The sequence below is a fragment of the Chenopodium album genome, chromosome 13 (genome assembly GCF_948465745.1).
Source record: "Chenopodium album chromosome 13, dcCheAlbu1.1, whole genome shotgun sequence".
Taxonomy (NCBI): domain Eukaryota; kingdom Viridiplantae; phylum Streptophyta; class Magnoliopsida; order Caryophyllales; family Amaranthaceae; genus Chenopodium; species Chenopodium album.
This window is the reverse complement of record NC_137846.1, coordinates 5,281,821-5,293,016: the sequence shown is the minus strand read 5'-3', so window position 1 is coordinate 5,293,016 and position 11,196 is coordinate 5,281,821. Positions and strand designations below refer to the sequence as shown.

Here is an 11,196-nt window from a genome sequence, read left to right as displayed (position 1 = left end):
CGGATTGGATTTAGTAAGTAATTCGGATCGGATTGGATTTGAAAATTAAAAACCGAAATTTATTTCGGATCGGATTGGATTTGGGCTAAATCCAAACCGAAAAACGAATGGACACCCCTAATTAGAGTTCTTTTAGAATTAACATGTTAATTGTGAATGGGGAAAACACAATATAAGATGGGAAAAACATGCTACTTAAGTGCACATACTCTTTTGAATCGAGAGTTAGGTTATGCAATGAAGATCATCTTATAATATCCGTTACATACCAATGAATCAATACATTTCAAAATTTTTAACTAAAAATAACATGTAACCGACATAAATTATGTTGTGCTTATGTAATTCTCAAGCTAGCTAGAAGATGTACAATGCTTGTTTTCAAAAATATCTCAATTAAATAAGAAAATAACCTAAAATCAAGGGTGAAGCCACGGGAGCGGCAAGTGGAGGCCCGACCCCTATGGCCCTGCTCCTCTATAGGCCCCTACGAAGTTTAGCTTATATAAATATATGGTTACATATAGATTGTATAATTAAGGCTACCCTGGTGGTAAATTGGTAATTACTGATGGGTGAAGAATCTTTGCTAGCAAGATCCTGAAATAAAATATTCTTAGCTATCTTGTAATTTTTTAACCCTCATTGTTGAATACTGATGCCCTTGCAACAATAATAACTTTTCTGCAATTATTCAATGATATGATTATCACTATATTTGATTTTTAGCTTATTATTTACATATATACTATTCTTTAATTTACATTACTAAATTTTAAGGGTTAAGCACTAACATGAGTTACTCACACGATTAATTATTACTTCCTCCATTTTTCTAGATGTTCAATTCAACTTTTCACACAATTTAGTGGTTCACGTAAGTTAATAGAGAATTTGTTATGTATTCCTAAGTATAATTACTTATGTTATGCATGATGTTGTTAGATTGATATCAATGTGTATTTCACTAGTCAGCAATTTCTGAACTTTTAACAAATGCATACTCGTAGTAAGATATATTAATGGTTAATGAAACACATTGATAAGCGTGTCTAATTAAAACTAGTCACCTTTTTTTTTTGAGGGGAAATTAAAACTAATCACCTACATGAGAACAATTTTTTTTTATTATTATTAAATTTAATACGTACGTATGCTATTATTTTAATAATTATTGTATATGGTGGAGAATTTGAGATTTTCTCATATAAAATTGTTAAAGTGCTATGGGTCTGTTCACATTTACAGAATTGAATAATTTATGAGAGAAAGAAATTAAGAGAACTGAATATTATATGAGAGAAGGAAATTAAAAATCAAACTGACCTGAAATAAAATTAAGATGAAGTGAACACACCCGCATAAATTTTTTTTTTTCTAAGAGAAAAATAAAAAATTCCATAGTAAAAAGAGTATTTCACTATTCTTTCACCAAAAGTTCCATGACTTGAGCAATTGAGCCGATGTTTGCCAAAAACCCCAAATCAAGCCTGTTTCTCAATGTCGCCAATTTCTTTCCCCAAATAAACTGCTACTGCTAGTCTGCTGCAAAGCTTGAGCTAAGTTTTCGATCAAATGCTGAACTCAAGCAACAAAGCATGGAGAATCATCCCAAGACCTTTACTCGAAACTGTTCTCAACAATCATGTCCAACATCACCGCGTTCATCAACCTCTCATCCTCCACGGCCCTCGCGGCGTCGGCAAAACCACCGTCATCCTCGAACGTAACTCCCCTTTTCCCCTTTCTCTCTCTACTTTCTCTCTCTAATCTCATCTTCAATCTTCATTTGCAGGTTTAATGGAGAATTGGAACAAAGGACCCCATCTTACAGGGTACATTGATTTTGCGCAACCAATTAAGGAGTACCACCCATCTCACAATGCTTCATTTCCATGGTGTTCTTGGAATTCCTGTTCCGTAACTCTTCCTTCTCTCTCTTTATTGAATACCCATTTGGAGAAATGCTTAGAATCAATGGCTGAAAGGGGGATTGAGTTGGGTCAGATTAATTCGCATCAAATTTTTACTACCCTTAATAAGTGGCACGGGATTAGTCATACCCTTCGGCACATTTTGAAATTGTCTTCGAATTCGAGCTCGAAAACCGGGGCGATTTCAAGTAAGGTTTCGGCTTCTGTGTTGTGGGATAAGGCTGTTTTTGCTTATTCTGGTAAGTTGAATAGTAAGGAGATTGAGGGGATTGTTGGGTTGGAGGGAGGGAAAAATGGGTTGACTGTTGAGGAGAGGTCTTATCTGAAAGAGGCTGTGGTTGCTTTGAGATTGGCAAAGGAGGTTATAAGGGTTCAGCAGCAGTGGAGAGCTAGAGCTGTTGGTGATTTGAATAGGACTGGTGGGTTTTCGAGATCACTGGCGATGTCGGCTACTGATTGGCCGTATTTGTTGCTAGAATTGTTGTCTTCAGCTTCTGAAATGGATCATTTTCAGGTATACTTTTGTATATCTTAACCTTGGCTGTAACTTGTTTATGTCATTGACTACATTTTACTGATTTTAGGGGTGCACTCGATTCACGTGATTTTCACTTATTGGAAATTAATTGAACTTGTATGGATAACTTGAACTCGGGTAGCCCTTATATTTCCTGAACTTATCTTTTCAGAACTTGAACACTATATATGAACTTATTTGAACTTTTTATTGATAAAATAAGTGTAATTAAGGTGAACATTTGTTGTATTTATGAGCATTCATGTGTTACAGTGTTTTGTTTCATATCTAGAGCTTACAATGACTGTGGCTGTTTTTATCATGATGCTTGATGCCAAATCACACTATTGTTATGTCCTAATTATGACCCTGGCGATTTTGTAATGGCTTAAGAATTGTCCCCTATGTTGGAATGTTTTGTTTCATGCCACAAGCTTATGGTTTTTAGGCTATTGGCTGTGCAGCTTTTATAATTATCTGTCCATGAGTTTGATTCTCTAACTATTGGGAATAACTGGAATATTTTCACAACAGCCAAAGCTCGTGATTAATAATATAGAAGTCCTGAAGAATGCTATTTCGACAAATGATTCTACAGTTTCTGCACCAACTTACCATGATAGTTTAATATGGAGAATTATATCTTTGGGGGCAAATGAGATGTGTCTTCCCATCATTTTTGTAACATCTGATAGGTAAGTGGTGTCTTCTTATCACTTATTGTTTAGTAAAGCGACTGTTTATTAGAAAGTGAATGTTGATTGTAGTTTTGTGATGGGTAAAGTGACCTTTGTGTTACGTCTGGTGTCTATCATCATTAATATCTCAGACCACCTCAGTCATTAAATCAATCTCAATTTTCTAGTTATCTATTCCAAATTTGTAAGTTGCTGATTCTAGCTGTAATTTCCCCCTCCTTGGATAGCTAAGATCCTGTTCCATCTTCTCAAAAAATGTCCCATGTACAGTTATCAGCCTTTGCACTCTCAGGATCACACAATATAGCTGATCCACTGGATATATATAAGAAGTCAATGGCTGGAGGCTATGTATGATTCTTAGCAGGCAGAGAGTTCCCTACTCTACCTTCTTATGACATTCGACAGACATCTTCATGAAACAATTGGATAATTTTTGCCTCTGCCTTGTAATTTCTATAGTTTAATCTCATAACAAGTCTGTCGTTTAGCCAAGTAATGATGCTTCTGGCACCTATATAATTTAGACAAGATTGAATAGAACAAGGCCGTAGTATACTGCTTAAACATGTTTTCTACCCTTTATCTCTTGAGTTTGCAAAATAGGGATTAAGCAGTTCTATCTCTTGCAATATTGTGTCTTCTAGTTGCTTATGGCCTGCTGTATGTTTTACAATCTAATAGCCGTGGTACCTTTCAGCTACTATTCGTATCATGCTTACATCGATTTTGGTTTTCCAGACATTTTTATATCCCGTGAGGTAAGAACTGGATCTTGTTACTTTCTTCTTCATGCACTTTCCATTTTCTTAGGCCATATGATTTTTCTATTGCTAATTTATGCAATGTTATAATTATTATTATTAGGCGTTTCCTGATTGCACAGGCCATGATTTAATATTGTAACTGAAGCTGTAAGAGGCTATTGAAATTCAAATTTTAAGGGATGTCTTGTATCACTATGCACCTTTTAAGTGGATAGAAAATCTTGATTTAATTATTTATGGTCATCTTGTGCCACTCCTGCCCTCCAAACACTGAAATGAAATAGAAAGAATCTAAAGGAAATGTATCTGATAAGTCCAGGACTGGAGTTCAGTTACTCTAGTACTCTAGAAATTATGTGTCATTTAGATTTCAATTTGAAATATATGTCTCTCTTCACAATGACACTTATTTTATAAATAAGCCTTCAGCAATGAATGCATGTACACCGAAGTAAAATTTATTATTAGTTCAGCCAAAAAATTGTTAGGGAGCATCAATAATAAGATATTATGCTGCGTTACTGCAGACAACAGCTCAAAAGATCTTTTATAGGGGATGGATATAGTTTGTTGTCTGACTTGTCCCATAGTAAAATTTGAATGTTGTTACATATAATTTCCAACTCTTTTCATCGTTTGTTGCTTGATTACTTCTTTTTAGAAATATATTTTTATATATGACTTTTGAGAGTGTTCTAATTGTAACCTTTTCCTTCCAATCAACGAGGTTCTGAACATAATTATCCAATAGAGGCTTTACATGATACTCTCTACAAACTTATCTAGTAAGGGTTGGTTTCTGGCAGTAGGTATTGAAAGTTGTTAATAGTTGAAGATTGAGTGTCTGTATCTATGTGTCTAATGGATAATGAGAAAATGTAATAAAATATGGCTCACAAGGCCTGATGGGACCTAGAAAAAAATATTCAGTTTCTCTCTCCTTTTGCCTATACTTGGATATCTGCATATATCTTATATGTTGATAACATTGTGTTTTGAATCGTAGACCTTCGGTTGGACGCCCAATGAAGGCAAATTACATATGGTTCCTGACTACTTCAGTGGTTCAGAGGTGAGCCATTTCACAGCTTAAGCTCTCTCTATCATGTGTATGTGTATGCTCTATGCTAGGAAGTGATTTATTATTTTTCTTTTTTCCAATTAGTCTTTGAAAGGGACCTCAAGATTTCCATATTGCCATTCATTCCCCCTTTTACTTTTAAATGCTGATTATGCTAACTCATGTTGTACTTTCCAGTGGACAATAGTTACTGAAGTGCTTGGTGCAAACTCACGACATTTATTCGAACTTCACGCACTCAAAGAAAGCAACCGATATCTCAAGTATGGTTTGATGTTTCTTTTGCTGATCTATTCTCTATAATGTCCTATGATCATCATTTGAGGCTATTTTCAATTTGATGTTTATTTTACGAAATCTAACCTATTTATATTAATTCAATTTGCTGCTCATGCCTTCTTTTTTCTGCAGCATGATAGATCATACACGCAGCACCTTTGAGGATATAGTGGATGCATATTTGGCATATCTACAGGTAGGCTTTGTTAGTTTGTTATGGATTCACTTATTGGAAGTTTTCAAAAGGGTCATGCAAGTGTGACTGGTAGCTTTTGATTGGGGGAGAGCTCTGATGTTTTGTGGTAGCATTAGACATCACAGGGGTTAGGGTCTATTCCATCTGTAAACATTTTGTATGACAATATGACATATTTACATTAAATTATACTTAGTATATCGTATGAAATTTGTTGCAGGAAATCATAATGACAAATTGCCAATTTGCTCCCTCTATCCCGTATGATATTTGAGATATCCCATCTAATATTTCTATTAAAGAAGCCGCACAGAAATTTATGGTTCTTAGAGATTGTGCTTCTTGTTGAGGAATCGTGATTTCTTCTAATTTGTAGTGTTCTGTGCATCAGAATTGTCCTTATGTTATGTAATTTATTAGGATTCTTTTACTGTTGATCTGTAGATTACTGTGGTGAATCCAGCCATGGACAAAGCTTTGTCACTTCTGCAAAAATTTGCTCTTGATGCAATCAATGGAAAGATAACAAAAGATAAATTACGTTTTGGTGCTCCTTGGAGGCATCCTCCGCACACAGATGATCCAATTCTTCGTTTGGAGTGGGCAAAGGTTCAACTTATGGATTTTGTGCAGTCATTGGTTAATACTGAATTTGGGGTAATCCTCTGTCTTCTTGTTATCCACAGTTTCTCTGTTTCATAGCATGATTGATCAATAAAAAATATTGAAATTCTCAGGTTGCCATAGGTGAGAGCTTACTTTAGTGAGCTGATGGTTTTAATTTTGTCTTGTTGATACATTCCAATGTCTATCTTATTCTCCAGGGTTATAGCTTTAGATCATTGACATGCTGGCCTAGTTAGGGTATCAATCTTTTCTACTTGGAATGTTTTAATTGACTATGCTCTGCTTTTCATCTGTTCCATCTGCCTGTGCAATTTTGTTGATGCATTAATTAAGGTTTGAATGGAAAGCTTTATTCTGATTTCACAGTTAAGGTTGTCTAGCCAGACTTATTTATGGCCTTTGTGCACCAGCTGGTGTATTGATGGTTGATCAATGATCCTACTGTCACGTATGCCTTTATGCCATAGAATAAGAATCAGACATAAGTTACAATTAAATTACTAAGTTTTGATGAACTGGCTTAATGGAGAGGAACTGTTTGGGTATTGCATTAGTATTTGGCTAGGATTAGCATGAAGAGGAAGCTATTGAGTGAGTTCGTTACATTTTCTTATGTATTGTGGGAGAGAACTAAGCTCTCAAATGCTTGTGTTTTTCTTCTATTTTCTGTCATTCCAGTTTGTCAAAACAAGTTCATTTATTTCTTTCTCTTATTTCAGTATAAGCTATGTTAATTGATAGCATAGATTTCATCTCATTGTAGCTGTTGTTGAACTTCTTTAGAGCATCTGTTGGAAAATTTAAGGTAGTGAATATAGTGTGGTGCTATTTTGCTCTTCTAGAACTTTTGTGTCATTAACTATAATACATGTAACAGTGTAAGCCTATTTATTTGCTTAATCTTATTGTAAGGTCTTTAATGAGGATTTCATGTGCAGTTCCTTTTGCAATCAGTCCTCTTCTCTTCCAATTCATGCATGATGCAGCTTTTATCTTTTTTATATAATCCTTTATCTAAGTAATCGCTGTGTTTTCATTGCTGAAGAACATATATTTGCTGCCCTGGTTCTCATTTAGAGTTGAGCCTTACCAAACTTTTTGTTATTTGTTGATGCAGCTTAACTATTTTGCTGATTGCAGCCTTGAAATATTTGATGATCCTTCAGCTGTAGCATTGTTAGAGGTATCTTCACTTCTTCGTTTCTATCTGTATTTTAATGACATAAGCTTTCACAAGCCCGTTATGCAATCTTGAGGATGGAAGAAATGATGTACTTGGAGATTGTCGAGTTTTTCTTTTTCTTTTTTTTTCATTTGGATCAAGTGCAAAGATATACCATAGCTTGCAAAACACGATGGACATTGATTCACAATGTTAACATCCACAACGCCATATATAGACACTATCTATGGTGGGGGTAAGGAGTCAATATGTTCTTCAGTGTGGCCAACTCTTGAGTCATTCTTTTTGGCTGTATTTTAATCACGTGTGTTCTGATTCCTTATCCTTGCACTATTTCCGAGAATGTATTTAATTAAAGCTGCTCCTGTATGATATAACCTTGATTCAGGTGGGTGTGCTTTATGCTCAACGAGATCCATCCTTCATTCGTCCAGTATCTCGTGGTATGCAAAGATGCCTGGTGAGATGGTGAGTTAATTAATGGTTGATAAATTTTGCCAACACGAAACAATGATTTATTCCTTTCATCCATGGCAAGGCTTTACATTATACGAAGTACTCTGTTACTTTTTAAAGTGCTACACTAGAGTTTACACAAAGTATTAGGAGCCTTATTTAGGTTGATTAAACTATTATGCAGATGGGATTTGTCCGAGATTTAAATATTGTGAGAAAGTGTGTTAATAGTTTATTCAAAAATGGAGGATGTGAGAGGAGAGAAATAATAAAGAAATTAGGAATGGGGATTATGAGGAGAGAAATAATTAAGAATGTAGTAGTGGGGATAAGGGCATGTTTACATTTACTAGTCTGAACTGAATTGAACTCAACTGAACTGATTGGAGCTGAAGTGAACCGAATATTTTATGAGAGAAGGAAATTAGGAACTGAACTGAACTGATTGGAGTTGAATTGAACTGAACTGAAATTAAGCTGAAGTGAATAGGCCCTAAGGGAGGATAGAGATAACTATAAAAGCATAAAGTGTTCAATTTGGGATGTGTAGCACTTAAAAAAAAGAGGCCGCTATAGGAAAGAGTAGCACTATAAAAAAAATAATGGAGGGAGTAGAATTTCATGCAAATTTCTATAAATATGAATTAATTAATGTACTGACTTTCTGTTTTATCTCTGAAGGCTTGTCCAGGAGCAACTACAAATGAATTGGTTTGCCTCCATGCGTTTTCTGTGGCAAAGACTATTCCGAGGTCGCTATTATCGGCACTTGATGTTACAAGTTGGCTATAAATTCTAAATTACACGAGGTAATTTTGATTATGTCATTATAAGCTTTGTTTCTTTTTTTCAGTTCTAAAACCAGATAGGTGGAGGAGAAAATTTCTTGCAATTGATAAAGTACTTGCACTATGTTAGTATGTTTGGATAGGAATATTTGGATGGGAAAGTGAGGGAAGGGAAAGTGAGGATATAATTTATTCTTATTTGAATTAGACACAGGGAAATGTAAGGGAAAGGAAATGGAGGGATCCATTTTCCTTCCCATTTTAATAAACCAAATCCCTCCATCGTTGGAGAGATTTGGAAGAAAAATGGAAGTCCACTCTCTCCCACCCTTGACCTCCCTCCCTATTTTTCCTTCTCTCCCTTTCCCTATTCAGTAAGTTGCTAGTGGTGGTGTGAATATTGGCCGCAATTTGTATATATATATATATATATATATATATATATATATATATATATATATATATATATTCTAAAGCTTAGTCATTTTAACATTGGCTAGCTTTGACTCTGAGATCAGCACTAGTTGTTCGACCATCCTTTAGTTAGAGATTTCCTTTTGTGCACAGATCTAGAAATCTGATTGTATCAGGCCTTGCACATCTATAACTTTTTGTCAAATTGTGTCATAATTTTACTTAAAATCTGAAGATTGTATTTTGCATTCTGTTATCCTCTTTGGTTGCTATTGCATAATCTTATTTTGGTTGAATGTAATTGCAAATTCTCAATTGTGAATTTCTGATTGCATTTATTGATACCTCGCCATGATGACTAAGAGGTGTTTGGTCTTCATGTATTACCAGCCAACATGAGGAGCTGTCCTAAGGGTCTGATTATCTGTGCATGAACAGCATTGATGTCTTTAGGAAACAAATGTGGGTAATAAAACAACTTAAAAAGTGGATACCTACAATCTTTTATTTTAAAGAACATAATATTTTAGTTTTCCAAAATCAGGTGTTCTAACTTTGTAACTAATTCTTTCAGGTAAATGACCAGAGAACTTACTGAATTAGTGGAAGTTTCAGAAAGGATCTGAGATGTTTTACTTAAAACTCTTTCTTTGAAGCTATAGTGCAGTACATAAAAGGTAATTTATCTAGGAGTTTATCATTGTATGTAGGGGTGAACAAAAATCTCAGATACATAAACATACCTGGTTTCAGATCCTGAATCACTTGGGATCTGACAAGTCCAGACTCACCGGCTTTGGCAGAACCTGTTTTGAATCCCAAAAACTGTAATCTGTTGCTAATCTAGTCCAGATTCTCCAATTTTTGACCCAGAACCCGCTTGATAAAATCAGTAATGGAAACCATTACAAGAACTGGCTTCTCAAGCATTTACACAACTACACCCAAGCCCAAGAATAAAGTTTGTTTACTGCAACTAGTTAGTATATATACTGTTCTGAAGAATGTGGCTAATACATACTGTACATTCTTTTATTGCTTTGTTACCTGAAACAAATGGTATTACATAAAATACCAACTGAAAGGTCAAAATTCTTGAAGTTTGAATTCATTTATTGTATGGGAAGATTGAAATAACAGGATTTATATTTTCAAGCAGAGGGGTAATCATGTGAACACAGCAATGTGCTACATGACTCTTCGTTGGTTGATAACTTGATATTGAAAATTTATTAACAGAGTTACAGACCCTGTATTTCCCTGCACACATTGCGTCTCCACTGTTACAGTTAAACTGTTAATTCTAAAATAAACACAATTATATAAACTAAACTAATTCACCAAGCTCTATAAATTGATTGGTCTTATGATCACCTTCCAAACTTCTTAGTTCTTACAAAACACCCTACCAAACTAAAGAGATGACTCATGAAGTCATTAGTGGTGATATGTTATATTTATCGTGCTTAGACGGAACAACACGTGCCATGTCACATATATCTTATTAGGAACACTTATCAATACCTTCACCGTGCTTAAGTGGGATGACATGTGACATGACACATATGTCTTATTATGAACACTATTTAACACTTCCTACTATCTAATTTGTTCTTCCATTTTGGTGTTAGGGACTTAATAAAAAATTGTATCTTAATAAGAGAGAAAAAATAATTTTAAAAAATGGCAAAATATGGGACAAGATAATTAATATGGCGATCGAAAAGATAGAATTATGATTTCAGATTGAAATCATGTATTAAGAATTTCGTTTAGTGGAAAATTGTTGGGTGATTTCCCAAAATAGTGTTTTGTTTTTAAAAATTGTATGGATTGAAGGAAAATAATTAATTTTAGCACGTTTACTGATTAATGAGATAAATTGAGGAAAGTCGATGATAAATTTTTAACCATATTGTCTAGAAAAATATCAAAGAACTTGTAAAAGAAAAAAAAAATCAAAGAAGAACTTCCTTCCTAATACAAAGACAGGCCAAACATAAATGATTGGAGGAAGTAAATTATTGTAGATGGAGGAGTAAATTATTATAGATATAACATCTAGCATGACAATCATGTGAACGAAACAAAATCTCACTGCTACCCCCGTTTTATATTATTTGCAACGATTTGACATAAAATAGAGAGGAAAAATGTCTAATCGTTGCAAATAATATGAAACGGAGGTAGTATTATTTTTGTTTATTGATGTTGAATACTACGTATTTTGTATCAAAACACGATTTTCCCTTCATC

At 34.4% G+C, this 11,196-nt stretch overlaps 1 protein-coding gene across 3 annotated transcripts; it reads left to right on the top strand.

The window, feature by feature from the left end:
* Positions 1-1,458: 1,458 nt before the first annotated feature.
* Positions 1,459-10,101, top strand: LOC145574368 (uncharacterized). Of its 3 annotated transcripts, XR_014098050.1 has the most exons (14): positions 1,459-1,726; positions 1,796-2,448; positions 2,986-3,146; positions 3,850-3,910; positions 4,923-4,988; positions 5,175-5,260; positions 5,409-5,472; positions 5,917-6,129; positions 7,217-7,282; positions 7,671-7,750; positions 8,420-8,547; positions 9,331-9,402; positions 9,515-9,617; positions 9,694-10,101. XR_014098050.1 is itself a non-coding variant. In XM_081632138.1 (12 exons), exons 1-11 carry the CDS (start codon positions 1,576-1,578, stop codon positions 8,535-8,537), a joined length of 1,719 nt encoding a protein of 572 aa, XP_081488264.1. In that variant the 5' UTR covers positions 1,459-1,575; the 3' UTR covers positions 8,538-8,547; positions 9,515-10,101. The 3 variants fall into 3 exon arrangements, 1 of the variants encoding a protein (XP_081488264.1); XR_014098049.1 differs by having other exon boundaries at positions 9,515-10,101; XM_081632138.1 differs by lacking the exon at positions 9,331-9,402 and having other exon boundaries at positions 9,515-10,101.
* The last annotated feature ends 1,095 nt before the right edge of the window (positions 10,102-11,196 follow it).

Excerpts from the sequence above, each read along its gene's own strand:
- LOC145574368 (XM_081632138.1), top strand. The coding sequence starts at position 1,576 with ATGCTGAACTCAAGCAACAAAGCATGGAGAATCATCCCAAGACCTTTA. Across the intron at positions 2,449-2,985 it reads CTGAAATGGATCATTTTCAG|CCAAAGCTCGTGATTAATAA; the intron begins GTATACTTTTGT and ends TTTTCACAACAG. Across the intron at positions 3,911-4,922 it reads ACATTTTTATATCCCGTGAG|ACCTTCGGTTGGACGCCCAA; the intron begins GTAAGAACTGGA and ends TTTGAATCGTAG.